General features: G+C 47.8%; 2 protein-coding genes across 2 annotated transcripts in view; one reads left to right on the top strand and one right to left on the bottom strand.

Annotated features, from left to right (window-relative positions):
- Nucleotides 1-12,640, top strand: part of PFDN1 (prefoldin subunit 1) — a 71,733-nt gene extending 59,093 nt beyond the window's left edge. Inside the window, exon 4 of the mRNA XM_004008862.5 lies at nucleotides 12,244-12,640. Within this exon, the coding sequence (XP_004008911.1) occupies nucleotides 12,244-12,327 (84 nt within the window). The 3' untranslated portion in view covers nucleotides 12,328-12,640. The remainder of the gene's footprint in view (nucleotides 1-12,243) is intronic.
- Nucleotides 12,641-13,923: 1,283 nt separating this feature from the next.
- Nucleotides 13,924-27,322, bottom strand: part of CYSTM1 (cysteine rich transmembrane module containing 1) — a 69,865-nt gene continuing 56,466 nt past the window's right edge. The window contains exon 3 of the mRNA XM_042250959.1: nucleotides 13,924-14,402. Within this exon, the coding sequence (XP_042106893.1) occupies nucleotides 14,296-14,402 (107 nt within the window). The 3' untranslated portion in view covers nucleotides 13,924-14,295. The remainder of the gene's footprint in view (nucleotides 14,403-27,322) is intronic.

The raw sequence follows: 27,322 nt of genomic DNA, 5'->3' as shown, positions 1-27,322 counted from the left end.
ATATGAGGGTTCTGATTTCTCTGTCTTCATTAACATTTATTTTCCATTTTTGATTGTAACCATATTAGTGGGTATAAAATAGTATCATATCATGGTTTTGTTTGCATTTCCCCAGTGAATAATGATGTTGAACATCTTTTCATGTGCTAATCGCCTGCTAATATATCTTCCTTGGAGAAATGTCTACTCGAGGGTCCCTTGCTTGTTTTTTAACTGGGTTGTATATCTTTTGTTGTTGAGTTGTAAGAAAATAGAAATTCTTAACTTGCTTGGAGCAAAGAGCAGAATCAGACTGACTGCTGCTTTTGGCACACACACTTGCATGTTAGTCTTGCCACCACAGGTGAGTCAGTTACACCTCCACTTCTAAGAATGCAAGGTGTTGCCCTTACTTCCGCTCTCAGAAGGCACGCCTTTGTTCACCTAACCCTTTACCATGCCTACAGGCCAAACTCCATCGTAAACACTGTTGATTTGATCCTCTTGCTCTTCTTATAAGAGGGCAAACTAAAGACAAACTGAAATAGTAAAACTTGTTTTATTTGCTCATTTAGAAGACTTGTAGAGTTTCGATAGTCCTGTTGATAGGTCAGGCTTTCTGACCCTGGAGAAGCAGAAGAAACTAATGCGTATTAGAAAATTTCCTTTTGTAAAACTTGTTTTCATGAGACTTATTTATTATGTACTATGTACATTTATTTCTCAAATACGATGAAACTTAGAATAATGTTCTAGTTGGGCTCTAATTTTTAGGGTTTTTTGGTTTGTTTATTTTAGAAAGGAATCAGAGACTCCAGGATTGTGATATTGGTAGTTGTCTTTGCAGGAAAGTTATCTCTTTCCTGCAGGCCCTGAATCAAACACTTAGCATGTTTAGTATATTGTTAGGAGATTTGTACAACACACAGTTCTCAGTTGTGGCACTGCGTGATCTCTGAAGGATATTTTCTTTGTGTGTTTATTTCCTGAATATAGCAATTCGACCCTTCTAATAATTTCCTTGGGTGTAAAGTATACTGATACTCTACAACTCTTGTGTTTCTACAACTCTTGTGTTAGACCTGTGTGAAGCACAGTGTCTCCTTTGAAGTTAAGAGGTAAAATTATTTTGTCCTGACACTTAACATATTCTTAGGGCTCATCTGTGACAATTAAAATATCAGGTGGTTTCCCTTCATGAAGTTTTAGGATCAGGTCTCAAAGAGCCATAGACTTTTAATTTATATTTTCAGTTTTTTTGGCTGTGCTGCTTGGGTTGTGGGATCTTAGTTCCTTGGCCAGGGATTGAATCCGGGTCCTCAGCAGTGAGAGCAAGGAGTCCTAACCACTGGACTGCCAGGAAACTTCCTAGACGTTTTAAAGTTGGAAGATATTCCAGAGGCCACTTCATGGAACACTCTGCCCACTGCCCTCAACATTTCTGATGTGTTGTCGTGGTTCCTACTTGAACACATCCTGTGATTTCTAGTCATCTCATCCTTTTTTCCTGAACCACTCTTCTCTTGGTTTTTATGAATCAGTGCCCCTCCTTTTTAGATACTACTTGCTGGTTCCTCTTCTTCCTTTCATTCTTCCTAAATGTTGACTTCCTGTAAGGCTAAGTCCTTGTATTCTGAGTTCTTTCTCAAAGAATTCCAATCATTCTCATGGCTTCAAGTACCTATGTGTAAACTTGTATCTCTAGCCCAGACTTCTGTGAACTTCAAGGATGCGATCTAGTTTTCTTTTCACATCTCACTTAGATGTTTCACAAGTACCTTAAACTCAGCATGTCTAAAACTAAACTTAAAATCTTTCCTTCCAAACCTGATCCCCTTGGGAGGTGTTCTTGATACCCCCCCCCCGCTTCTGATTAATAATGAAAGTTATGGTGAAGTCCTCTGATAGCTTTTTCTCTTAAATATTTCTTAAATATGTTCTTCTCTAGCTCCATTGCCACCACTAAGATACTGTCATCTCTTTCCAAGATTATTACAATTGCTTCCTAATAGGTTTCTCAGCATTCACACTTGTATTCTCTAACCGAGTGCTTCCCAGCCCTTTTCACATCACAGGCACCTAGAGAATAGTATTTGCATAGTTCACTGGAATAAGTGGACAGAGGATGCTCAGGGTGGCAGCAACTGCCCAGGAGAGGTGGGGGTCCCTTTGGCTACTCCGGGGACTAAAGGGATCAACATCATGGATACATCTATTACCCTTTCATTACTCGTCGGGCTTTCTGCAGGAAGCCTTGCTCTAGCTCATTCTCTGTGTTGCAGCCAGAGTAGTTTTTGTTTCCAGTGGAAATTTGATTTTTGTTACTCTGTCTTAAGACCCAGTGGCTTTTCATCATCTTTAAGATCTTTAATATGGCTTTTGACCCTCTGTGATCTGACTCAACCTCACCAGCCTTATCCTTCTGTATTATCTATTCTCCTCTTCCCCCTTTAGTACTTCATCCTCACTTGCTGTCATTTAGTTCCCAGACGTGTCTTGCTTCATTTGACCTTTGCACATGCTGCTCCATTTGCCTGGAATTGCTCTCTCCCCCTGCTAACCTCTCCATTTAATTTCCATTCATCCTTCATAGCTTATTCAAAAGTGCTTCTGTGATTTCCTTGATTATACCAGGTGTTTCCTGTATTAACATGCTCAGACACTCAGTCGTGTCCAACTCTTTGCGACCCTTTGGACTCTAGTCCACCAAGCTCTTCTGTCCATGGGGTTTCCCAGACAAGAATACTGGAGTGGGTTACTAATTTCCTCCTTCAGGGCATCTTCCCAACCCAGGAATAGAACTCACATCTCCTGCATTGCAGGCAGATTCTTCACTGCTGAGCCATCAGGGAAGCCCCTTCCTCTCTTAGACACTGTGCTTTCCCCTCAGAGCCCTTGTTGCAATGGTGATTAAATGTGTGTCCTGCAACAGTGTGATCTCTGTGAATAAGTGTGTGACTTGTTCACTGCTGTAAGCCCAGTGCTCTTCAGGTGTAACATGTATTGAGTGCCCGACAAATATTGGTTAAATTATGTGTCACTTGGTACTGAGGATGAAGGATTAATTACATCAGAGAAGATTCCTACTTTTATGAAACTCATATTCAGATATAGACAATGACAATATAAGCAAGAAAATACATAGTAAAGTGATGTTTTAGAGAGCTGTTGGGCAGGCCTCTCAGAAAAGATGAAATTTCAGCTGAAGTCTGCATGAGAGGAAACAGCCAGCCGCTTAAAAGTATCCAAAGGAAGAACATTCCAGGTGGAGGGCACAGATGATACAAATGTCTTGTTAGAAAACATTTGGAATTGTTTAAGCAAGTGAGAAAAGGAAAGAGTTATAATGAGGTTGGAGTGGTTAGCATGGACCTGATGATGCAGGGCCTTATTTCCTGGGTTGAAGAGTTCAGATTTTATTTGAAATGTAATGGGAGGACATTCAAGGGTTTTGAGCAGAAAGTAACCCTGATTTACTTGTTACAATACCCATGACAAACATCCAGGCGAGGATGATAGAGGCTTGAGCTAGGATGGTAGCAGTGGCGCTGGATAGAAAGAAGAGGATGGTTTGGGGATATCTTTGGAAGTAAGTTAAGACTGATGGATAGATGGAAGGGGGGATATTGGGTTCAAGGAAAAGAGAAGAAAAGAGTGGCTTCTGTATTTTTTCGTGTCTCTGGTTTTTAAATTGAGCAGTTGAATGTATAAATCAATTGTGCTTATTTTAGACATGGTAATTTTGGGTTTGACAACAAGGAAGATACGTTTTATAAGCAATTTGATGTGTAAATCTGGAATTAAGGGGAGTCTGGGTTGGAGATACAGATTTGGGAATTATGATGTTTAAAGCTGAGAGTAGATGAGGGTTTCTAAGAGAGAGTGATGAAGAGAAGAGAAGTTAAGGACAGCTTCCCAGAAAATACCAACATTTTGAAGTTGAGCAGAGAAGTAGTCAGCAAAAGAGAGCTTAGAAGGAGTAGCCAGTAATGTAGGAGAAAGATAGGAGTGTGGTATCATGAAAGCTAAGAGAGGAAGTTATTTCAAGAATTGTGTTGAATGCTGTTGATGAGTAAGAATGACCAGGTTGAGTAAGAAGAGAACAGAGAGTAGCCACTGCTTTGGGTAACAGAGATCATTGGCGACCTGGACTTCAGTCAGTTCAATAGGGAAACGTGACTGGAGAGGTTTGAAGAGATAATGAGAGGTGAGGAAGTGAAGGCAGCTGCTGAACAGTTAGTTCAGGAGGTTTTGCAAGACGGAGAGGAGAGAGGGGAGACAGTACGTACAGGGGAATGTGAGGTCAAGAAAAGTGTGGATGTGTGTTGGGTGTGTGACTTGCCTCACCAATAGTTACCTTGCAGAGAAAGAGAAATTGAAGATTAAGAAGAAAGAAAAAGGATAACTGTGGGAGTGAAAATTTTGAAAAAGGGATGGATTCAACCCCCAAGTGGAATTGTTGTGTTTTTATAAAAACAGAGACACTCTGTCCATTTTGGAGTGTCTCCAACATGGAGAAAGAAGAGAGTATATGTATAGGTGTAAGTCAGGTGATGGATTTGGTAGTGAAAAGAGAGAACTCTCCTCAGATTGCTTCTGTTTTCTCTGAGCTGGGAATGAGAGAGGAAGAAAGAGTATAGGAAATTTGAGGAGACAGGAAAGCATGAAATAGTTATTTGGGAGAGTAGAGAAGTTAATATGTTAAGGAAATTTAATAGAGCTTCTGGACACTGGTGAGTGCTGAAATTCATGGTCTTGAATTTAAGTGAAACGTGTAGCGCAGTTTCGTGTTTTTCTCCAGCTGCGTTCAGCTGCTGCTGCTGCTAAGTCGCTTCAGTCGTGTCCGACTCTGTGCGACCCCATAGACGGCAGCCCACCAGGCTCCCCTGTCCCTGGGATTCTCCAGGCAAGAACACTGGAGTGGGTTACAAACGTGGAATAGATGGGTGTTTGGATTAGCTTGGGTTGTTAGTATTTTGCCAGGGAAGTGCAACAGAGAGGGAGAGGGGACAAAAGGGAGTTCAGAGGGGAATAAATATAAATGAATGACTGTGGAAGCTGAGCTGAGTGGGAAGGGAGAAAGTCCTGGAAGCAGAGTGGATAGTGAAAAATTTGTTGAGTGATGAGATTGAAGAAGTGCTGGAAGGAGAGTTATCAGATCAAAATGACCTGGAAAAATATGAAGTGGTGGTGGTGAAATTGAAATTCTGGAGGAGGTACAGTTACTGGTGCCAGTATCTCTGGGGTATGACTATGGCCTGGGTGACTCAGGTGGGGTAAAGTAAAAATTGTGAGAGGGGAGAGAAGGTCATAGTATTGAATGGATCATCTCCACTCTTGTTGAAGTCGCCTTGAGCAGTGCAGCTGTGGTGGAGAGGGAGACGGTGAGCTGGTGAGCTGTCGATCCAGACTACTGGTAGATTGCAGCAGCAAGGAGGGGAGAAGAGGATGGCACACTGTGATGCCACAGACTTCAAGGACCAGGGATTTTGGAGCAAATAGAAAATGGTTTGACAGCAGGCTTGATGAATGAATGGAAGGATGGATGGTTGGAGATTTATGCTTTTATTAGGCAGCTTTCATTGAAAGTTAAAATCTCTGCTTGCTGGATTCAGTTCTACCTTGTAAGGCTCCCTCTTTTTAAAGAAGAGAAGTTGGCAAACCTTGCTGGCTAAATCTGGCTTGCTTCTTGTTTTTGTGTTTTTAGAACACAGCTAGCCCATCTGTTTACACATTAAAAATTTTTATTTTTGGCTGTGCTGGGTCTTTGTTGCTGTGCTCAGACTTTCTGTAGTTGTGGTGAGTGGCAGCTGCTCTCTAGCTGCGGTGCATGGTCTTCTCATTGTGGTGGCTGCCCTCCTTGCAGGGCACCGGCTCTAGAGTGTGGGCTTCCGTAGTTGTGGCGCACAGGCTTGGTTGCCCATCAGCATGTGGGATCTTCCCAGCCCAGGGATTCTTAATCACTGGGCCACTGGGCAGTCCTGTTTACATATTTTTTATGTTGCGTTTGCACTACAGTGGCAGAGTTGAGTAGCTGTGACAGAGGCAGTTCCACAAAGTCTAAAATATTTACTCTCTGGCCCTTTATTGAAGGAGTTTGCTGCAGTCCATTTTTGAAGGAGGTTCTCAAACTTCAGTGTGCATCAGCATCCCCTGGAGGGCTTGTGAAAACAGATTGCCAGGCTCCCTCTCTAGAGGTGCTGATTCAGTAGGTCTGGGTTGGGACCTAAGAACGTGGATTTCTGATAAGTTCCCAGGTGTTGATGGTGCTGCTGGTCAGGGGACCACACTTCAAGAGCTGTTGTTTTAGATATTTAAGTTAGTGATTGGATTCCTTCTCCGCTTAATATTCTTTGAGCCAAGTTCCCTACCTCCATTAGCTATATATCTCTTTAACATGATCATTGTCTTATCTTACCCCCTTTAAGCGTGGTGCCTGTGAACATAATGATTCTTTGGCTAAGGCCTGATCTTTGCCACATGCATTGGAACAGGTGCCCGACCTTGCTCTTCACTTAACCTGTGAGCTTGTTTTCTTTGTTTCTCACATTGTCTAATGTATGGGTCTTTCTCTGAGACTTAAATGAAACTGATGTGGTAGGGAGGGTAATAGTAGGTAGAGATCACAAACTTTAGGTGGACTAAAATGCTAATAAACGTTATTATTTGGAGGAAATATGACCCCTTTCCTCCCCCTGCCTCCACCCTGGAATATCTCTGCTCTAAGGAACTTGAGTAGAGCAGAGTTTTGCTCTGCCTTGGGTAGATTGAGCTGTGTGATCATAGGTGGGATATGGGAGTCTGGCCTCATATGGTAGCTGTGTTAGAATCTATTTATCAAGTAAAAGAACATCTGGGAGAAAAAAAAGGTCATTGCTCAACTAATCCAAGTCTTTTGTCCCTGTCTTTCAGCGGAGGAACTTCTGAAAGGTGTCTTGAAAGCAGTTTCTAAAAGATATGGAGACAGTAACCCCTTCTTAGGCTTCTTTTTATTCTCTTGCTCCATGCCTAAAATTGCTCTCTTGTTCTTTGAGCTCATCTCCCGGCCATATGTAGCTCAGCAGTTACCTTGCAGCCTCATTGTTTCCTAATGGTGAAGTAGATAAACCCAGGTGAGTTCACAGGTGGCTGTGTGTCCTTGGATCACTTGTCTCTTATCTTCAGGGCCTGGTCAGGTTTGGCCTGCCCTCTCTTGCCTCTGGTGCTCCTCACCCACGCAGACTCGCGTCGCACTTGCACTTTCAGAGCTCTGCCCATCCTTGTCTCATTTCCCTTTCTGACTTCTCTCATTGTGCTCTTGCATTGCCTTTGTTTTTCTCTTCTTCCTCTTGTTTCCCTGCCCTCCTCACATTTTACCCCATCTGCCAAAACATGCCTTCTCAGCCTCAGATGCTGGCCTCTTGCTAAATTTCTCCATTATGGGCAGCCTCTGACGATTTTATAGTTCCACGAACCTGAGAGAACAGGAGAATCATTGAGGCTCTTGAGTTTTCAATTTGGTATTGTCTAAATCCTCATTTGATAAGTTGGAAAATAAAAAGGGAGAGAGGAAAAAACTTTTCTATACCTCAAGGTAGGACAGAGAGGAAAAACATTAATTTCGAGAAAGAGAGGAAAACAACGTTCCTAAGAAAAGTCTATAGAGATAATGTCACAAGATGCATTACCTCAGGAGTCTATTTGAGAGATTGTGTCATGTCAGAAAAGTTCTAGGGGACTTGAGCCTCTTTCCTCTGAGAGAGGATGAGAATGAACTCCAGGCCCTCAGTCTGACTCCGGAAAGAACTTCACGCTGATGAGCAAGAAGGCCAACAATGTCATTTCCCTGGCTGTGCTGAGCCCCACAGGAAAGCTCAGAATTTTGCGTCAGGACAAGGCCCACAAGAATGTTGCTGCGCCCAGAGCCCTGTGGTTTGATGCCACTAGAGCATTTCCTACGGAAAGGGTTCTCAGGGAGTGCTCAGGAAGGCAGAAGGGTGCTGCACTGAGGCCAGCAAATGCCTTCCCAGGACTCGGGATGGAAGGTGGGGGTTCAGAATGCCTCCTAGAGTTTCCACAGCAGTCATTACGCCCTTGTCGTGCACAGCAGCCCTGACAGACATCACGTGGAGCCCTTTCTCAAGGATTTCTGACTCCAGGATGCAGGAAATGGGGATGGTTTGTTTTATGGTTTCACAAGTTAACCAGTTAAAGCATAAGGGCTTTGACCCGTACATAGGGCCTGTTCACGGGAGCGAGGTTTTGATGTCCGTGTCAGCATCAGTGAGGTCTGAGTTTTAAACCTGTGCATTTCTTGAGGCAGAGGTTAGAGGGCAATGCCAGAAACTGAAAACCACCTTGAAAGAGAATGGCCATTTTCTGCCTTTGCTTCCTCTGGTGGGTATTCCTCATTCATTCAGATTGGGAGGGAAACTAAAACAGAGTGTGCACACAGGGAAATCAGAAAGGCCTCGTTTCCCGTGATACATGTCCTTAGTCAGCTACTGAGTTGCTGTTACAAACCAGCCATTCTTCTAGACACTGGGACTGTGTCATGAGCAGAGTCTTGCCATCAAGGACCATTTCTTCTCATAGGGAAGACAGACAGACACATACACGCCTTCAGGTGGACAGGTGCTAAGGAGGAAAATCACAGAGTGAGGAGGATAGAGTATGGAGCTACACGTGGTCACGAAAGCCTTTCCCATAGGTGACATGTGAGAAAGACCTGAAGGAACAAGTAATGTGGATATCTGGGGAAGAAGGACCCTACACAGAGAGAACCAAAGGCAAAGGACAGGCAGGGGCCCGGCTGGTGGATCTGTGGCACAGCTTGGAGGCCAGTGGGCTGGAGCCGAAGTGAGAGAGGGAGACGTGGGAGGGGAGGCCAGAGAGTCAGAGCAGGACTATACGTGGCTTTTTGAAAGGCTTTTGCCTCTTGAGAGAGACGGGAAGCCATTGGGAGGTTTTAAAAATGAAAGGTCACTGTGAAGAAACTGAAGGGGGTGGTCAAGGATAGAAGAAAGGAGACCACTTAGGAAGCTCTTGATTAAGGTCAGAGTCTGGAGATATTTTGAGATAGTGCTAGCAGGATTTGTTGTTTGATTGGATGTCAGGTGTGAAAGAAAATTCAAGGATGACACTGAAGTTTTTGCCTTGAGTTGCGAGAATGGAGTTATTTACAGGAATGAGGAAGAGCCAGGTCCACAGTTTCTGGTTTGACTAATGGTTTTAAACTGTGGAGATTCAAGGAAGAGAAGGTTTAACTTAATCATTGGTTCCTTAATTTTCTCCATTCTCTCTGATGGTCTCATTTGTATTTGGGTCAATTCTACAACAATTATTTCTGAGATAAATACAACCCCAGCATTCTCACTTTCAGGGCTCCTTAAAGCCTCTGTGATGCGGTGTGGTGAAAGGTATGGCCCAAAAGAGCCTTGGGGTACACTCTGTCTCTGGGAGCTCCCTTCATTTCAGGTGCTATGGTGGTATCCTAGGGCCGCATAACAAGTTACCAGAAACTGGGTGGTTTAAAACAACAGAAATTGTTTTTTTTTTTTGCAATTCTAGAAGGTAAAAGTCCAGAATCAAGGTATTGTGGGGCGTGCTCCGTGTGAAGGCTTTGGGGAAGACTCCTTCCTTCCTGCTGTCTGGCTGACGGTGGCTTTGGGCCACCCTCGGCCTTCTTCCTCTTGGAGGTGCATCCCCCACTCTGCACGGTGTCGCCCCCATGTGTCCCTTAGTCTTTGTGTGCCCTTCTTACAAGGACAGGAGTCATTGGATATAGAGCCTGCCCTAACCTAGTGTGCCCACATCTTAACGTGGTTACATCTGCAAAGACCCTGTTTCCGAATAAGGTCACATTGACACATACCAGGGGTCAGGACTGCCTCATGTCTCTTGGTGAGACACGATTCAACCCATGTCATGTGCTCTGGTACAGGTTTGACTGTGAGGGTCTGCTGGGCTTACGTATGTTTGAGGATGAGACAACTGAAATACAGTTGGAAGGCAGGACTATGCTAGAGTTGCCCCATCTGTTGGGATGAAAAAAAAATTCTTTACTGTACAGTAAGTCTGTTTAAACTGAAGATTTAAGGATAGACAAGTTCATTTTACATTATTTTGAAACTTGAAGACTTTAGGATATGCAGTAGTAAAAATCATGAAAAAGTAATGAAATTGGAAGTGGAAGATGGAAGGAAGAGATGTGACAGAATAAAGAATTTTAAAGTTGAGAGTTACAACCTGGATTCAACTGGCCAGAGGCCAGGGCTGTAGGGAGAAAGGCTCTTGCTGATGTTCAGTTTGATGGTTTTGCTCGTTGGGGCAGCAAGTGGGTGGACATGAAATGCAGCAGACGTGGGTCCTGAACTCTGGCTGAACTGCAGGGCTAGAACCCCCCTTGCTCCCCTCTCCTCTTCCTTGGATTCCTTACTGGGCTGGGACCCAAAAGGTGCCCGGATGGCGCATGACACTCACTCTCTAGCTGCCGTGCAACAGCTGGTACATGTACATTCTTCAGCAGTGTGTCAGGAGTTACTAGTATTTGCCTTTTTTACTCACAAGTAAATCTAACGATTGTTTATCAGAGGAAGTTTAAGTTCCCACTCTGATATCACAGTGGTAGATAGGACTGTACCAGGTTTAGCGGTGCACACAATTTTATTGGCAGTAACACACTTGGGGCCATAGACTCAACCATGGTCACTAGGAGTTTTTGTGGCGCTCTTGTTCTTTTGTAAGGAATTGAGTGCAAGTTGAAGGGATGGGAGATGGGTAAAGAGACAGGGCTCTTCCTGGCCTTCAAGAAATTTGAAGTTCGGAAACAAACAGGAACCAGAAGTTCACATAAGAACTGTGATAAAGATTTGTGGGACTAGCAGATGCAGAGCGTTGCACAGGGTGGATGAATGGTGGGCCCTGCTGTGTAGAGCCGGGAACTGTGCTCCATGGCCTGTGAGGGGCATGGTGGAGGGATACGAAAGAGAACGTGCATGTGTGTACTGAGTTATTTTGCCATGCAGTGGAAATTGGCACAGCACTGTGAATCAACTATACTTAAAATTGTGGCTGCCTCAGCACACGGCACCTAAAGGAAACTGTACTTCCCAGTGTATCATTTAATAAATGTCTGGACAGAGTGGGAGAAGTTGGAGGCAGGGGTATGGAGAAGGGGCGCCAGAGAGGTTTCATGGTGAAGGCTCTGGGCAGTAGAAACCCTCATTTCTGTTTTTCTGCTTCAGAGGTTGGGGATCAGGTCCCAAGCAAGGCCTGAGACCAGGCTGCTTACCTGCCCTCTGCCGCTGCCCTCCTCTGGCTTTCCCGGGTCATCTGGGCACTTCAGCAGTCAAAACCCTCAGCTGCTGGGGTGAGGGAAGGGCACTGGCTGCCTCTGGGCCAGGGCTCTGCACCTCTGACTCTAGTGTGGCTCCGTCCCATGCGCCCTGGCATCCCCCAAAAAGGAGGCTTCGTGTCATGTCTGTTCAGTGGGCGGAGCCACAGTGTGTCCTCAGGGCAGGGGCCAGTGGTAAAGCCACACTTCTGGGGTGACCACAGGGCAAATAACACACAGACATAATTTCCTTTGACCAGTCTTTCGTAATCCTGGTCCAGATGTGGCTCCTGAAAGTGAAGTTCTTTGTCTAAGTCGAGATTTTTAATTTAGGACCCAGATGGGGTAGGAGGTACACTTCCAGAAGGTCTGTTTTACTCAGTGTGTCATTGTCCTGGATTCCTGGCAGGCAGTGGTTTCATTAGAAAAGCAGATTTCATCCTGACTCATCTGCCTCGGTGAGCCGTGTGATACAGCTTCTCAGTCCGCGAGGCAGCCTGTCTCCCGTCGCGCTGGACAGAGCGGAGGGCACGCTGTCCGCTCGAAGCAGCGAAAGCTACAGGCGCCTGGCCTGGGCTTTGGAAAACCTTGAGAGACAGTCTGTTGTGGGGCCGGAGCTTTGTCCTGGAATTTCCTGGCCTTTGTCTGTCTGGTGTAACTTCATGTACTGTGCCGCCTGTTTTTAGAGTCTGCTTCCTTCTGGGGGAAGAGTGCTGTTGCTTTCCACAGAGCACTTCTGCTTCCGGAACCAAGCGACACCCTCCCTGGTGCCCAGGCGTCGGGGTTGGGGAATGCTCTGGGGCAGGCGTGTACACCTGGCTCTCAATAGACAGTAGGCTCCTGGAAGTCACTAGTCGCAGAGAAGCCATAACCCATGGGCATAAAAGCAGCATCTGTCAGCTTGGCACATTCACCCTGATCCTAACCCTTGTTTCCTTCTCATATTGCAGCAGAAAAAATCCTATCTGGAGCGGAGTGTGAAGGAAGCCGAGGACAATATCCGGGAGATGCTAATGGCGCGAAGGGCACAGTAGGCAGCCTCTCAGGAACCTCTTCCTTCTGAGCCCTGCCATTCCTGGTGAGGGGCCTGTGTAGGGAAACTGCTCTGCCTGAGGGACACTTTATCTGGATGGTCTAGTAACCTTATGTTTTATGCATGGCCTGGAGCCCCTTTCACTCTCATCCTTGTATGTTTTATTCTGGCTCTGCCTGCTACCCTTCTCCCCTGTGGTTGAATCATGAACTCCAGGGAAGGGAAGATGGGAGCCAGGACAGACAGGGGAGTTCTTCCGGGGCCTACTGCTGGTCACGCCGGTCAGACCAATAAAAGACATCTGTCCCACTCTACAGAGTCTGCTTTTCTTGAGCTGATGGATGAGAACAGAGGACCAGAGAGGCAAAGGGTGTCTCCACCTCAGTCCTCCCTGTTGCCTCTTCAGGGCTGTGGCCCTGCTCCTTCTGCATCGAAGCCTTGCCCTCTTCTTTTCATTTCTGTTCCTCTAGGTAAACCCCTCAACTTCTGAGCCTCCATTATCAGTAGTATGCAGATGAGGGAAAAGGAGAGCAGGCATGGCTGAATGCATGATCACAACAGTGGTACCTCAGTGGCAGTCTGCCTGGAGTCCCAGTGCCTGACTCTCTGCAGCCCCCATGGACTGCAGCACGCCAGGCACCTCCGTTCTCCACTGTCTCCTGGAGTTTGCTCAAATGCAGGTCCATTGAGTCAGTTAAACAATAGCCATTATTAAAAATTACATTTGTAAATTTACTATTATATTAAAAGTAAGGTTAATAATTATTAAGAACTTATCCTTTCTGAATTACTTTACTGAATTTGACCATTATCTATGTTTTTGAGGTTGACAGTCTGTTGTGTCTGGATGGTGGAAATACAACTTAGTAGTGTGAGCCTGCCCTTCTCTTCCCGACTCCATGTTCAAGATACCACATTGGTAGCTTGAAATCAGCCATGGGGGTACCTACCGTTTACTCCACAGAAATCAGGTGATGATACAAAATCATGGCTTTTTGCTTTTAAAGAGAGAGATGGTAGTTAAATATTTTCGTTTTTAAAGCAAGAGAGCTAATGGTTAAATATTCATCAGCAACTGTAGAGGAAAAGTGGGCAGCCGCAGTTAGGCAGGGAGAGCTGTCAGCTGTGCCTCTGGACCGGCCGCTGAAGGAAAATGAAACTCGCTGCTATGGCGGCCCAGCGCCACCCTGCGGCCAAAGCTGAGATGGATGGCCTGACTGGCTAGTTTGTATTTAATACTGTGACAGCTCTCCTCTCTCCTTGTGTGGCAACAGAGGGGGCAGGTTCTGGGAGGGCATAGCAGGAAAAGAAAGACTCAGGTCTGTCCGGCCCTGGGGGCAGCCATGGTTACCAGGACACCCTGCTTTAGGCTCAGGGAAAAAGCCAGTGTGGCTACTTGGTGAGGCCGTGTCTCTCAGTGGGCCTGGGGAGAGAATGCTCGCTTGGCGAGGGCCCCATGACCCAACTGAAGGACACCTGGCCTTGGACCCTGCCTTCCTAGGAGCTGCCAGGATGAACAGGTAAATCAGCTTCCTTGTATACTGGTCAGTGGCTGAGAAATCCAGGGCTTAGATTCTATCTGGAATAACTGAGACAGTTGAGGCTTAGACAAATTTATTGAAACATACAGGATGTGAGCAGAGAAATAATTCAGTGGTAAATTACATCAAACCTGAATATAATTCTAAAATTATAAATATATATTTTATAACTAAGCCTTTGGCCAAAAAAATAAAGAGAAAAGTCATTTAGCACATTTGTGAAAGGCCAATAAGAATGGATTTGAACATTAAAAAGATCAAGTCACTGAATTAAACAGCAGCAACCCCTGCTAATCTAGAATCCCACTGTGTTGAAGGTAGAAATGTCTGTGCAGAGCTAGTCGTTGATTTCAGCAATCAGAAGAGGCGGGGCAGGCACAGCTGTGCGCGGTGGCGGCAGAGCTGGCAGGACAGGAGAGCTGGGCTGGTCAGGTGAGCATGTCCCAGAGACAGCAGCAACACAGGGCCGTCCAGCAGGCTGTGAGGCAGGTAGATGTGCCCAGGTCATCCCTTCTTTGGTCTTCCACCACGTACACTGCAGGGGGAAGGGGACAGGGTGAGAGTGAACTCTAACAGTAACTTAATAGTAAACCCCAGGCCCTACAGGGCCAGCACCACCCAGACCAAGGGAGAGCTCCGCGCAGCAGCCAGAGCCGCTGAGGCAGTCTCAGTGATGAACGCATAAACGGTTGCTTAGGACTATCCCCCCTCCTGCTAAGGACAGTCATCCCCGCAGGAGGGTGAGCCCAGGGGAACCTCCACAGTGGCCTCACACCAGGCCAGCCTGAGTTAAGTAAGGAGTGTCTGTTGTGCTCTGGCCAGAGCTGGCCAACACTACTGGTTTATAAACCAGGGAGCACCCTCTTCCAAATCTTACAGGGGAACTGGGGGCGGGGGGTTGGGGGGGCTTCCTCAGATATACCTAAGCCATCTCCCAAGAGCAAGAGGGTAACTATAATCTAAAGGGGCTTTAGGCTTTAAAAGATTAATCAAGAATCTTGTTTTTTTTTCATACCTGACCAATGCAGAATGTGCTCCAGCCTCTAAACTTTTGCACAAAGCAGTGGAAGGTAGGATGAAAACCTGGGTAAGTGGGAGGGTACGGCTGGAGCTTGGTACTCTTGTGTTTCCTCTGAATGGAGTAGGAACTTGGAACCCTGTCAGGGCTAAGTGCTCTATTAGGAGAGATGAGTGCTGAACAATCCCTAGATCAAGAAGGACCCCCAGCCGCCCTTTACTCATCAACTGACTTGTGGCTGACATCAGCCTCACTTCCTGTTAGAATATCTGATGGTTGACTGTGGCCTCAGAGGATCTGCAGACACTTTTAAGAAAATCTCAAAACAGCTACCATCATCAAACTCAGGTTATAAAGCAGTAAGGATCTTATTTTTTTTTGCAAGTTCATGAATACGTGAATCTTCTAAGTTAAACCAATCCTTGGGCAGTCGTCTTTCAGTTCTGTTTTTGCGTATCTTTTTATACCTCCTCGCTTGGCAGCTCCTCTCTCGAGCCTGGTATAGTAGCTAAAACACGCTGGGTAGTGTGAGCTTGTTCAAGTTCTGTTGTATCAGCTGCCCTCCACAGAGATAGCCCTTTCTCCTCTCGCACGGCACAGGTCTAATCTCATTTGGCCCCATTCAGCAACATAGGAAAAGCTGTTCAGGGTCTGGGAGTCAAGACCCACCACCAGGGGAGCCTAGTCAAAAAGATGACCACCTGATAAGGCCATGACCTGGTTTAGTCTTAACAGTAACTGTGTGCTGGATGTTCCCATCTCACAGGTAAGGAACTCGAGGCTCACGAAGGTCAGGTCTCTTGTGCAAGCACAGAAACAGCCAGAGCAGGAATGTGAGCCCAGGCCCCAGCTAAGATAGCAAAGGGACCAGGAGGAGCCCGGGAGTGAATGGGCTCCAGGACAGTCCTCTCTCACCAGGCAGCGCCCACCCAACTCTGGGGTCACCAGAGCAGGAAAGCCCCAGGCAGCGCGACCTGCCATTTCTGCCCCGATGACCGACCCAGGTTCCCAGCCTCCCCTGATCCTGCATGGGTAGTGCTGGACAGGGAAACCCAAAATGCAGTTGGCTGTTGCTTCCCTTGCCTAATCTCTGGTTGCATTCTCCTTGTCAGTGGACTGGCTCTGCTGCCCCGAGGATAGAAAGGCTCCCTCCCCTGCAAAGGCAGCCTGCTGGACCCAGGCCAGAGACCTAGTCCATGGCTGGGCTCCTGTGTGCTGGGCCCTGCAGTCTCTCTCAAGCTGCCTTTATGGAGGTGCTCACTACTCAGTCCGTGCTAAGGGCCTTCACAGCCCCACCGGACACCTGTCTGCTCCCAGCTTCCCCACTCCCAGCCCTTCCTCCTGTCAGAACCACTGACCCACAGGTAGCTTCATCAGGAAGACAAAGATGTCTCCGTCTTGCTTCCTCTGTCACCTTCCTCCTCTAGTCCACATCCGTCCTAGACAGGGCTTATTTCACATGACGTCCTCCACAGCCTGGTGCAGTAGAGACTCTGAGCTGATTACCCCCAGACAGTGGTTACAGAGGTTAGAAATAGTCAGTCTGGCTAAAAAAAAAACCCCAAAAAACAGAACTTCAAGCCCGAGGGCTGTGTCAGCCTTGATGGGGGTAGTTAGTGCTGTACCTACCTTAGAAACCCGGTCAGTTATTTCCTGGAGCACTGAGTCTTCCAAAGCCCTTATTATGACTTTTTCCTTCGCATTAGCTGAGGACAGAACCTATCCCCACAGACTGTAGAGAAGATGGGGGTGGTGGTGGTGGAGTCTGTGTGGTAAAGTAGGTCTGGAGGTATGAGTGAAGTGATTTCCTTGCTTTTCTTCCCATCGCCAAAGCAGGGATGATGGGCACAGGAGAAGGCTCTGAGGAACACCTCACAGCACTCACTGTGGGGCCCAGGAACTCCGTTTTTTATAACTGCATCTTCCTAGGTGCCCTTCCTACCTGCGCAGTCTGAGGTACTGCACCTCCAGAGGGGCCTGCTGCGCTGAGCTGCCGGTCTGGTCTGCCCACCCCACCTCGGATGTGCTCCTCACATCCTCTACTCTGCCACCTGTCCCCATCCCTGCCCTGCAGTGGTGAACCCCGCTTCCCCTTGAGAGCTGCCATATTGCCCTAGCTCAGCAGTCAGGATGCAGCTGTGCTGCCCGAGTCCTGGGCCGGGACAGCCTCCCTGGGTACCTTAAGTCAGGGCACTGTATATACACCACAGCTTCGCTGGCCGTACTGGTTCCCCAGCAGGAGCTGGGACGTAGAGGATTCTAACACAGGTGTTTCCACACCCAGGCCACATGAGCCTTACTGGCAACTGGCCTATACTGGCAAGCTGAGCATGGGGGCATGGTTATGTAAGATGTTAAACATTAAGGGAGGCTGGACCAAGAGTATACAGCAACTGTACTATTTCTGACTCATCTGTAAATCTACAATTATTCCAGAATTAAAAAAAATTTTTTTTCTTTTAAAGGAAGGAACAATGGAGAGGGATCAAAAGTGCAGTGGGAGCAGTCAGTGCCCAGTGAGGGGCACTGGGTCTGGCATGTGCAGGGGCTGCTCACACAGCGCTCCTACTTAGGGGTCCAGTGCCCCCTTGTGGCCAGCCTGGGTGCCAGCTCCTGCTGATGCAGGCAGGCCTTCAGAGATGGGCCCACACGCAGAGCACCCAAAAGGCTTACCATCCCATTTGCTGCGTAGTGTGTCAGGAGTCAAGGCCACCTTATTCAGCCTGTGCCCTGGTCCCAGGAAGGGACTGAACAGACTCTCAATTTCCAGAAAACTGTGGGTGAGTTGGAGAGCAGGTCTAGGGGTTCTTTCACCAGCTTGTCTGCCTTGCCCTGACACAGCCCTTTGGTACCAACCTTCAGTGTCCTCAGCCCCATTCCAGGGGTGTGGCCTGCAGAGGGGCAGGTACTGAGAGTTGCCACATGAATGCAGGTGTAAAGACAGCGTGAGTAGTGGTGGTATCGGGCTTGGGGGATGTAGAGGGAAGGGTGAGTGAGCATGTGTGTGACTTGGAGGCCCAGCCTAGGTCAAAGGCCCAGGGGAGCTGAGCAGACTCTGGCAGAGGATCCTCATCCACTGTCTTGCCTCAGCTGGAAGCAGAGAAGACAGATGCAAGATGCTTGGAGGCATGCAGCCCCCTGGGCCCAGGTGCCTGCTCGCCAAGTCCTGGGGTCTTCTCCAGGGCCACCAGCCACACCAGCCAGCGGTCCCAAATTCTAGGACTACCATAGTGTACACCCAGGGGGCAGGTATTCACATGGGCTACTCAGAACCCTGGTTCCGGGCACGCATTGGGCAAGTAGGGCTCCAGGCCACACAGGGACCCGGGCAGGAATGTGAGTGGAGACTCAGCCAAAGGCTCCAGTTCTTAGTCAGCCCCATCCTGGAATCTGAAACCTTGACTTGCTCAGCTCAGACATTTTAAATGATTAATCAAGGGCTTTGAAGTGGTAATTGAGCCTTAGCAGGCCATTAGTTCTTGTTCCTGCATCTGTCTGCAGTCCCAGCCCAGGAAGCTAGTAAGGAGAAGCAGATACAACAGACTGGGGCCTCACAGACAGTTCTGGGCCTTCTTGCTCCAGAAACGAAGGAAGCTGTACCTTGGCCTCTTGTGCAGGCTCAGACCAGTGGTGGGCACCCCATGCTGCTCCTTTACTGCTGAGACCACCACAGCCCAGCGCCGCCCCAGGAGTGCCCCCGGCGGAGGTGACAGCTCTGCCAGAGGCAGGAGGCCTGTGGTCAGTGCTCAGCTGTCTTCACCCCATCTTCTAAACCAGCATCCAAAACAACATAAGAAGGCCAGCCTTCCGCGAGGTATCAGAGGATGCCAAACAGCCCTCCTACTGCTCAGACCAAGAGGGAGGAAGAGGGAAAAATCGTAATGCATCTGAGGAATAAGTACAATCTCAAGACGGCCCCAGGACAGCTCCTGCGCCTTCCGAGCAGCCAGAGAGAACACACTGCTGGCTGAGGATGCACTTGCGCTTTCCTTGGATGTGCACGTACGGCGGGACCATTTTTTACTCAGCACAAGGGGGCTGCACTCAGGACGGAAGCTGTCCTAAAGGCAGTACCCCTCTGCCACCTGCTCTGAAGGCCATGAGCACCAGGTAAATACGCTGGGGGAGGGCTGCGTAGGGGATGAAGGGCGGCCAGGAGCATAGAGGCAGTCAAGGGAGTGTGGTTTTCACTGGAGTCTGGAGGTTAAGAGCGGGAGAGGTGAGGTGCAGCTTCTTCCTCCACAGCAGGAGGGCTGTGGGGCTGGTGCACCATCACAACCTTGGTGCTCCCGGCTTCACGCCTGCCCTGCTACTCCTGCAACTTCAGCCATGTCTTCCACGACCCTGTCCCTCTCCTTGCTTCAGTGTCCCAAGACACCTACTCCAAGGCACAGCAGTCTGGGAGCTGGCCCACCAGTTCATCCGTCCACTCACATGCCTGCTGCCTGCCGCCCCACTGAGCAGTCAGTCAGCCCAGGATCACTGTCAGAGTGCCAAGTGGTGGTGTGGATTGGTCTGGAAAGGGTGGGAGTCTGCTGTGTGGGTCCCTGTCCCGAGATCTCCAGAAGTGCAGCCACCACCATCCTCCGAGGAGGAGCTGCTAGACAAAACCCAGCAGCCATCACGGCCGAGCCTTCCGGGGGTCTAGGCGACCCCAGCCTGCCTCAGCCCGAGCACCCAGAGAAGGGCTCAGTCACAGGCCAGCCTGCACTTTCGCCCTGTCCAGCACAGTCAGTCCTATGAATAGCAGACTTGATGGCAAAGTTTTCTCATGAACTACAAAAAGGTTAACTACATGTGGACATCTCACACCAGTCTGGCAAGTAAGACTGGACTGCCACCACCTCCTGTGACCCTCTCCTTGGGCTAGACCTGCTGGGGCCACTGGGACAGAGGTGGTTGTGGATACGGGGGCAGTTGAGAACATCCCAGATGCCAGAATTGCAAATGAAACTGCCTTGGAGATCACGTGGCAGTCATTTTTTGGTAAGAAAAGGATCCTGAGCTCAGAAGGGAGGTGGTAGCTAAGGCTGCACAGTGAGTTGATGGTGGGTCCTGGCCTGTCACCCGGTGCTCCTGGCCCAGTGCTGTCTGCACATCAAGGTTAGGCTCACTTCAGATCAGACGCCAGGCTGCCTGCAAGTGCCCTGAAAAACAGACTGTGGAGAGGCGGAAGGCCTCTCCTCCACTGCCCCATTCTCCCTTGAAATCCAAGGTTTGTGTGCGAGCAAGATCTAGCCCTCACCCTCTGCCACAGTGTCCAAAAGAGTCAGAGCAGAATGGCCCTGGCCCAGCAGCAGTCAGCCGGGAGATGAGTGAGTGCCAGGGTCCCTCCTGACAGCCATTCGGCCCAGAACAAGGCACTTCTTGGGGGCATGCGGGAGAGGTGTACTTGGACTGTTCCCCTGAAGAAATCGACTTCAGACTTTCCTTGGGCCCCCACCACTTGAGTTACTTTATTCTCTGAGGGCAACAGCTGCGTACGTGGGCTCTCTGCAGGGCACTGCACAAGTGACAGTCAGCTTCCCATGCCCCAGCCTCTGGCTGGCGAAGTGGGGAAGGGGCATAGTGCCTAAGAGCCTACGTTTTGTGACAAAAACAAAGTAAAATGTATGGCCTGGGGCCTGGCACAGAGTGAAGCAGGGAGGACTCATAATGGGGGAACCACAGTGTGACGATACCCTACAGAAAGATCACCGAAGTCTGGGTTCTCAGTCTGTGTGCAGGGAGGGGCTCCTCCCACTAGTCCACATTCAGGCTGGGATCTGCACTTGCGGCACTGAATCACGGGATGACAAAAGCAGAGGAGCTGGCTGTCCACGTGAAGCACAGCTGCTCAGAAAAGGGAAGGAAGAGACAACCCAGGGAGAAGCAAGGGGAAGGCTGAATACAAACAGCTTTAGCTGTTGAGGCCCCTCAAGAGAATAGAGAGTGAGCTATTTAGAAACATCCCATTTCTCGAGATACAGGGAGTAAGGAGACCCTCATACATACACAGGTGAGCATCTGCCTGGATATGGTGCGTCTGTGGCTGCCACTAAGACCATGCACCCACTAAGGGCCACAGGAGGACATAATACAAAAGAACAGTCAACAAAGGATGTACACGTTAAAAAAAGACTTCTGTCCACAGTCATAAAATATTCAAGTGAAAGGACATCCTCCCACCTCCGAGATGGAGATGCTGCAGAAGGCAAGGAGGTTGCTAAGGAGCCTGAACAGGGCACGTGAGCGCGAACGCACGAGTGCTGTCCCTCTTCCTCCGCTGGGACTCGACGCAGGGCTGGAAGCTGCCAGTCTGGGTGCACGCGGTGGAGATCCTGCAGTGCTCACTGTCTATATGTGGGGAGACAGGAACTCACTGCACTTACACAACACAAAAAAAACAAGGGCTTCCTTTCTTCCCTGTACCGACAGAAGAGGAAGACCAGGGCCCACAGAGCTGAGAGGCCCTGGCTCTGTTCTGCTGTAGCTGGGTGACTTCGGGTTAAGTCACTTGGCATCTTGGAGCTCCTGAATCCTCTGTAGGAAGTAAAGACAGCAGGGGAAGCTGCTGCCTTAAGAGGACATGTGAAAATGTAAAGTGGACAAAGGTGGATATCATTAAGATGGGTCAGAAAAGAAATCTCAATTTACAGCCAGGTTTCACCGTGGGTTGAGATCATATTCGTGCTCAGTCATGTCCGGCTCTTTGTGACTCCGGGGACTGCGGCACCCCCAGGCTCCCTGTCCGTGGGATTCCCCAGACAAGAACACTGGAGTGGGCTGCCATTTCCTTCTCCAGGAGAGCTTCATGACCCAGGGATCGAACCCGTGTCGGCAGGTGGATTCCTTACCACTGAGCTTTCAGACATTATCTTTCACGATTTGAAAAGCTAACTGTTTATGTTCACAGAGCTGAAGACCTGAGGTGCCAGGAGTTCCAATGCAGCCTCTACAACCACGTGTGCTGCCTGGCGGTGTGCACCAAGCTTCGTCTTGACAACTGGGCCACAGTGAGCACCCCGGGCCCACATCTACCGAAATGCCCCAGGCTGACGCAAGGGCTGAACAGCTTAGGGGACGGGTGCTCTATCCAAGCTTATAAAATGAAAAACCTAGATAAGTCTTTTTTTATTTTTTCTAAAAATCTGAGAAGATAATCAAGAGCTACTGCTTCCGCTGATGAGAAAATAGGTGATCAAAAGGGAAACTCAAATGATTGGCCAGGGTGACGGCCAATCACCTATCAGTGAGTGGCCTTGTATACCCGGAGACCAAGAGACAGGACACTCGGTGTTCTTGAATCCTGAATTCAGCCAAGAGACTAGGGAGGGGACTGAAGAACAGTGATGGGAGGAATACGCAGGCTGAGAATGTACACGGCGAGCCCTCAGCACCGGCTATTCTGCTCCAAGTCTGTGTATGCCGTTGCCTCAGATTAGAGGAACCATGGTGTGACCTAGGGAAGGTCAAAGGGAAGTGTATGAGAAGCCCTGACGCCATGGCTGATGTTACTACAGCAGACAGGAGGATGCGATTCATTATATTGTGATGCGTCATGAATATGTTTCTAATGTGGGTTTTTAAGAAATAAATACGAGTGAGGCTGCTATGCCAGGCAGAAGAAATTAAGGAGACTCTAGAAAAAATTCAGATCATGCCCAGTATAGGACAGTTCTATGACCTTGTGGCTGTGGTTTAAAGACCCCAAGGCAGGGAGATTCCTTTAATGACTGGCAGGTCTTGCTCACAACCTACTCTGGAAGGAGGCAGAGATCAAGGTTGTGAATGATGGTGGCTGACCTGCCTCAGAGCAGGACTTGGCCCACAAGCCCCTCAACATACTGGTCATCTTTTCATGACTGTTCCTACCCAATTTGATGTAGACACACCTCTACCACGAAGCTTCAAAAGATACCAATACAATAAATCATAAGCTAGAATTATCACAACAGAGCAAATGAGGGAGCAGGCTGCCTGGCTTCATTAGAGGTTATGGCATATAAGAGGGAGCAAGTGAAGTGAAAGTCGCTCAGTCGTGTCCAACTCTTTGCAACCCCATGGACTATAGAGTGCATGGAATTCTCCAGGCCAGAATACTAGAGTGGGTAGCCTTTCCCTTCTCCAGGGATCTTCCAAACCCAGGGATTGAACCCAAGGTCTCCCACATTGCAGGCGGATTCGTTACCAGCTGAGCCACAAGGGAAGTGCAAGAGGGAACAAGTCATGCCATTAAATACCCGCCAAGCCTCATAATCTATAGACTTAATGCAATTCTAATCGTAATCCCAACCATTTTTTATAGATAAACTGATTCTAAAATATATGGAAAGTCAAGAGAACTAGAATAACAAAAAATATGGAAAAAGAATAAAGTTGGAGGACTTAATGCTACCTTATTTTACGGTTAATATAAAGCTACAGGAGTCCCGACAGTCACAGTTCAGGAGAAGGGAGTGACACAGACGACAGGAGGGGCATGAAGGGCGGCAGCAGCGCCACAGGCACACGCCAGCTGGCGTCTGACAATATGCAGAAGCAACTCCATGCAGAAAGGACAGTCTTTCCAAACAAATGTTGAAACAGCTGGCACACAAAACCCCAAAAACTTCAGCCATTTTAAGCCCCACGTTTTATGTAAACATTAACCCCAAATGGCTCATAGACCTAAATGTAAAACTATAAAATTTTTAGAAGAAATAGATTCTTCATGACCCGGAGTTACGCAAAGAGTTCTCAAATCTAACAGCAAAAGCATGATACTTTGGATTTAATAAAAATTTAGACTTTTGCTCTATGGAAGACACTGTTGAGATGAAAAGACAAGATACAGACTGGGAGAAAACATATGGAAATAACATCCAGTACAGACCTTGTATCTAAAATGTAGAAACACTCTCAAAACTCTACAGTGAGAAGTCAACAGACATGTCACCAAATAGGATTTGAGAAGAACAAATACATACATGACAACATCATTAGCCATTTTAAAAATGCAAACTAAAACTACACACCTATCAGAGTGGCTAAAATTAAAATCACTGACAATAGTGCTGACAAGGACACAGGGCAACTGGAACCCTCAGTCATTGCTGACGGGGATGCATAATGGCATAGCCTCTCTGAAACACAGTCTGCTTCTTAAAGTTAATACACACAATCATTTAAGCCAGAAATCATACTTCTTAGAGAAATGAGAACTTATGTTCACACAAAAACCTGTACATAAATTTATAATCACCTAAAAGTGGCAATAACCCAATTGTCCTTCAATAGGTAAGTGAATATAACCTGTTACCTCCAGACAATGGAATATGACACCCAGATCTTCAGAAAATCCACCAGCAGTTACACACTGATTAATTCTGCTTACAAGGCAGTATCTCGGAAGGACATTCTAGGGCAGAGAAACCATTCAGCCCAAATCTCCCTTGGCCAAATGTGCTGGAAAATCCAGAACAACCAAGGTTCTCAGATGTATTCCTCAGATCCCCGGGCTCCCAGACAAGAGGCAGGGGACGGCTCCTCCTTGCCTCAACTGCAGTTCCACAGTATCTATTTCACACTGCAGTTACATGGGGAGTTTCTTATAAAACCATTTATACTAGAAAAACCTGAACCCTATCAGACTGAAATGGTGGTTATGATCTATACATGCTGCTGTTCAGAAGGACCTCCCCAGCACGGGCAGTCACATGCTTGACAGTCTGCGTGCTGGACCCTCCAGCAGAGTCCATTTGGAGAGCAGGGTCTCCTCTGTCTAGAGGCTCAAAACCTGCGTGGCATTAACTGACTCCCTTACTTGGTGTCTGACCCCTCTGGAACTTCTCTTTTTGTATGGTTCTCTTCAGTTTAGCAGAGGCTTTGATCTTTCATGGCCCAGCTAGTTCTCTGCACTACGAGCTCGCCTCTCTCACACACACACACGCATGCATGCATACTTGCCTTCCTTTGGACCTGTATTTTCGGTCCTAGCAATCTTGTTTCCTCCTCTGTTGGTGTCCTTCACAGAACAGAAGCTGGAGGGAAGTCCACCCACCCTCAGTGGCAATAGTGTGGCCAAATCCAGTGCACATTTTTTTAGTTCGTACCTGACTTCCCAGGAATATTTGATGCTACTGATGGTTCCCCTAATACAAATTCTCTCTGCTTTCAGGGCATCCCATTCTCTTGGTTTTCCATCTTTGATTCTTTTGCAGGTTCATCATCTACAGGTACAAGTCAATTTTCCTTAACGCTCAGCCCTACATTGCCACCTTCTCTTTTTTTCCCCTCCATATTTCTACCTGATGTGATCTCATTCATTCTCACAGTTCTAATTGCTACCAATATGCCAGTGCCTCTCACATTTCATCTCCAGCCCAACATCTCCAAGCTCCAGGTGTATTTACAACTGCTTATCTGACATCTCTACTTGAATGTCTGATAAGCACCTTAACACCTCAATCTAACCCAACACATTCAGAGCCCAACATGATTTTCCTCCTCCTGAGCAAATACGGTTCCTTTCCTTTGTTTCCAACCCTGGAGTATACTTGGGGCAGACTGAAGAACTGCACCTCCCTATTTAAAGTGCCCCCAAGGTGGTGATGTGACGAAACTGGATTGAAAATCCAGTCTGTGACCCCAGTAGAGTGAAGAAATTATTTTCACCAAAAAAGTAGTATTTTTTTTTAAAAAGGAGTCCATATATAATAGCATTAAAACTGCAATGCACCTGAGAAGACATCCAATTTTAAAACCAGCAAAGGGTACAGGAAAGTTGTGTGAAGAAAATTACATAATTTTATCTAAGGACATAAAAGATGACTAGAAAAAAAGATTAAGAGGGGCGGTGGTATGGGGGATGAGTGAAGAGTGAAGTTGCTCAGGCGTGTCCGACTCTTTGTGACCCCATGCCTGTAGCCTACCAGGCTCCTCAGTCCATGGGATTCTCCAGGCAAGAATACTGGAGTGGGTTGCCATTTCCTTCTCCAGGGGATCTTCTGACCCAGGGATCGAACCCAGGTCTCCCACATTGCAGGCAGACGCTTTACCGTCTGAGCCATCAAGAATCTGCAATCCCTGGTCCGGAAGGATTATGCATGCTGCGGGGCAGCTAGGCTGGAGCACCACAGCTGCTGAAGCCTGGGGGCCCCTGTGCTCTGCACCCGGAGCGGGAGCGGGAGTGGGAGCGGCTACTGCAGTTAGGAGCCTTCGCACAGCGACTAGAGAGCAGCCCCCACCCGCCTCAACTAGAGAAAGCCCGCGCGCAGCAACGGAGGCCTAGCACAGCCATAAATGAACAGTTCAAAAATTGAGAGAAATCATGTTCCTGATAGGAAGACAGCACTCTAAATATGTCAACTCTCCCCCAGTTATTCTAAATCAAAGTCAAGCATGGTAGTTTTCCATGACAGTGTGTCGTTTTAGGATGATCCTAAAATCCTGATTAAACAAGTAAAAAGGCCAAGAATATCCAAGAAAGTTCTAAAGAAAAAGGGGTATGTGTGTACACATGTCCGGGGGGGTCAAGGAAGATGCTTATCACACCAGACTCCCCGTTCTAGCCCATTTGTATGTGGGAATTTGGTATATGACAAATCTCATTTTAAATCAAGGGGAAATCATGGGGAAAGGGTGACCTAATCAGTAAATGGTGTTGAAACTATCGAAATAGAAAAAGAAAACCAGAACCCTATCCTACACCGTGATCAAAAACCAATTTAGGTGGACTAAAGACTTTTAGAAGAAAATATAGACTTATCTTTGCATCAAAGATTAAAACACAAAGCATGAGGGAAAGATCAATAAACATAATTTAGAAACTTTCATACTAGAAAATACACGATAAAAAGGTTAAGAGACAGACAGAAGGTATTTCCAAGCCTATAAAAGTGACAATAGTGTGTGGAATTTTTTAAGTTTCCCTACTAATCAGTAACAGAAGGCAAACCAGTAGAAAAAATGGGCTAAGACTTTAACAAGCAATTCACAAGATTTGTAAAGACAAGTCAAAAATATATTTATGTTCAAAGTCACTAGTAAGCAGGGAAGGTAAAATAGCGAGATACCATTTCACACCCATCACAGATGCTAAAATGTGAAGTCTGTAGATGAGGTAATTTTTAATGAAAGAAAAACTGTCAACTGTGCAGCACTAGTTCTTTATTCCAGTAACAGAAGGTAGCGGGCCTGCGGGGGCACCTGGGGCCCCGCTGCTCAGTCCAGGCTTTCCAGGAGGCAGCAGCAGCAGAGAGCAGCCCAGCACGCGGCCAGGGCCGCCTGACACCCGGCGTCTTCAGTCTTCCTTTCCCGCTCCACCACGTAAGCTGGGGGGCAGGGGAGGGGCGGGGAGAGAGAGACCCAGTCAGAGGCGACCGCGAGCCGCGGTGGCCGGTGCTGCTCGGGCGCTAGCGCATCTGAGGAGCCGGTCGAGTCCCCCTCCCTCCAGACTGCCTGCTCCGGGAAGGGGA

This window comes from Ovis aries, chromosome 5, assembly GCF_016772045.2.
Source record: "Ovis aries strain OAR_USU_Benz2616 breed Rambouillet chromosome 5, ARS-UI_Ramb_v3.0, whole genome shotgun sequence".
NCBI classification, from domain to species: domain Eukaryota; kingdom Metazoa; phylum Chordata; class Mammalia; order Artiodactyla; family Bovidae; genus Ovis; species Ovis aries.
The sequence above is the reverse complement of the archived record's forward strand: the minus strand, read 5'-3'. Positions and strand labels throughout refer to the sequence as shown.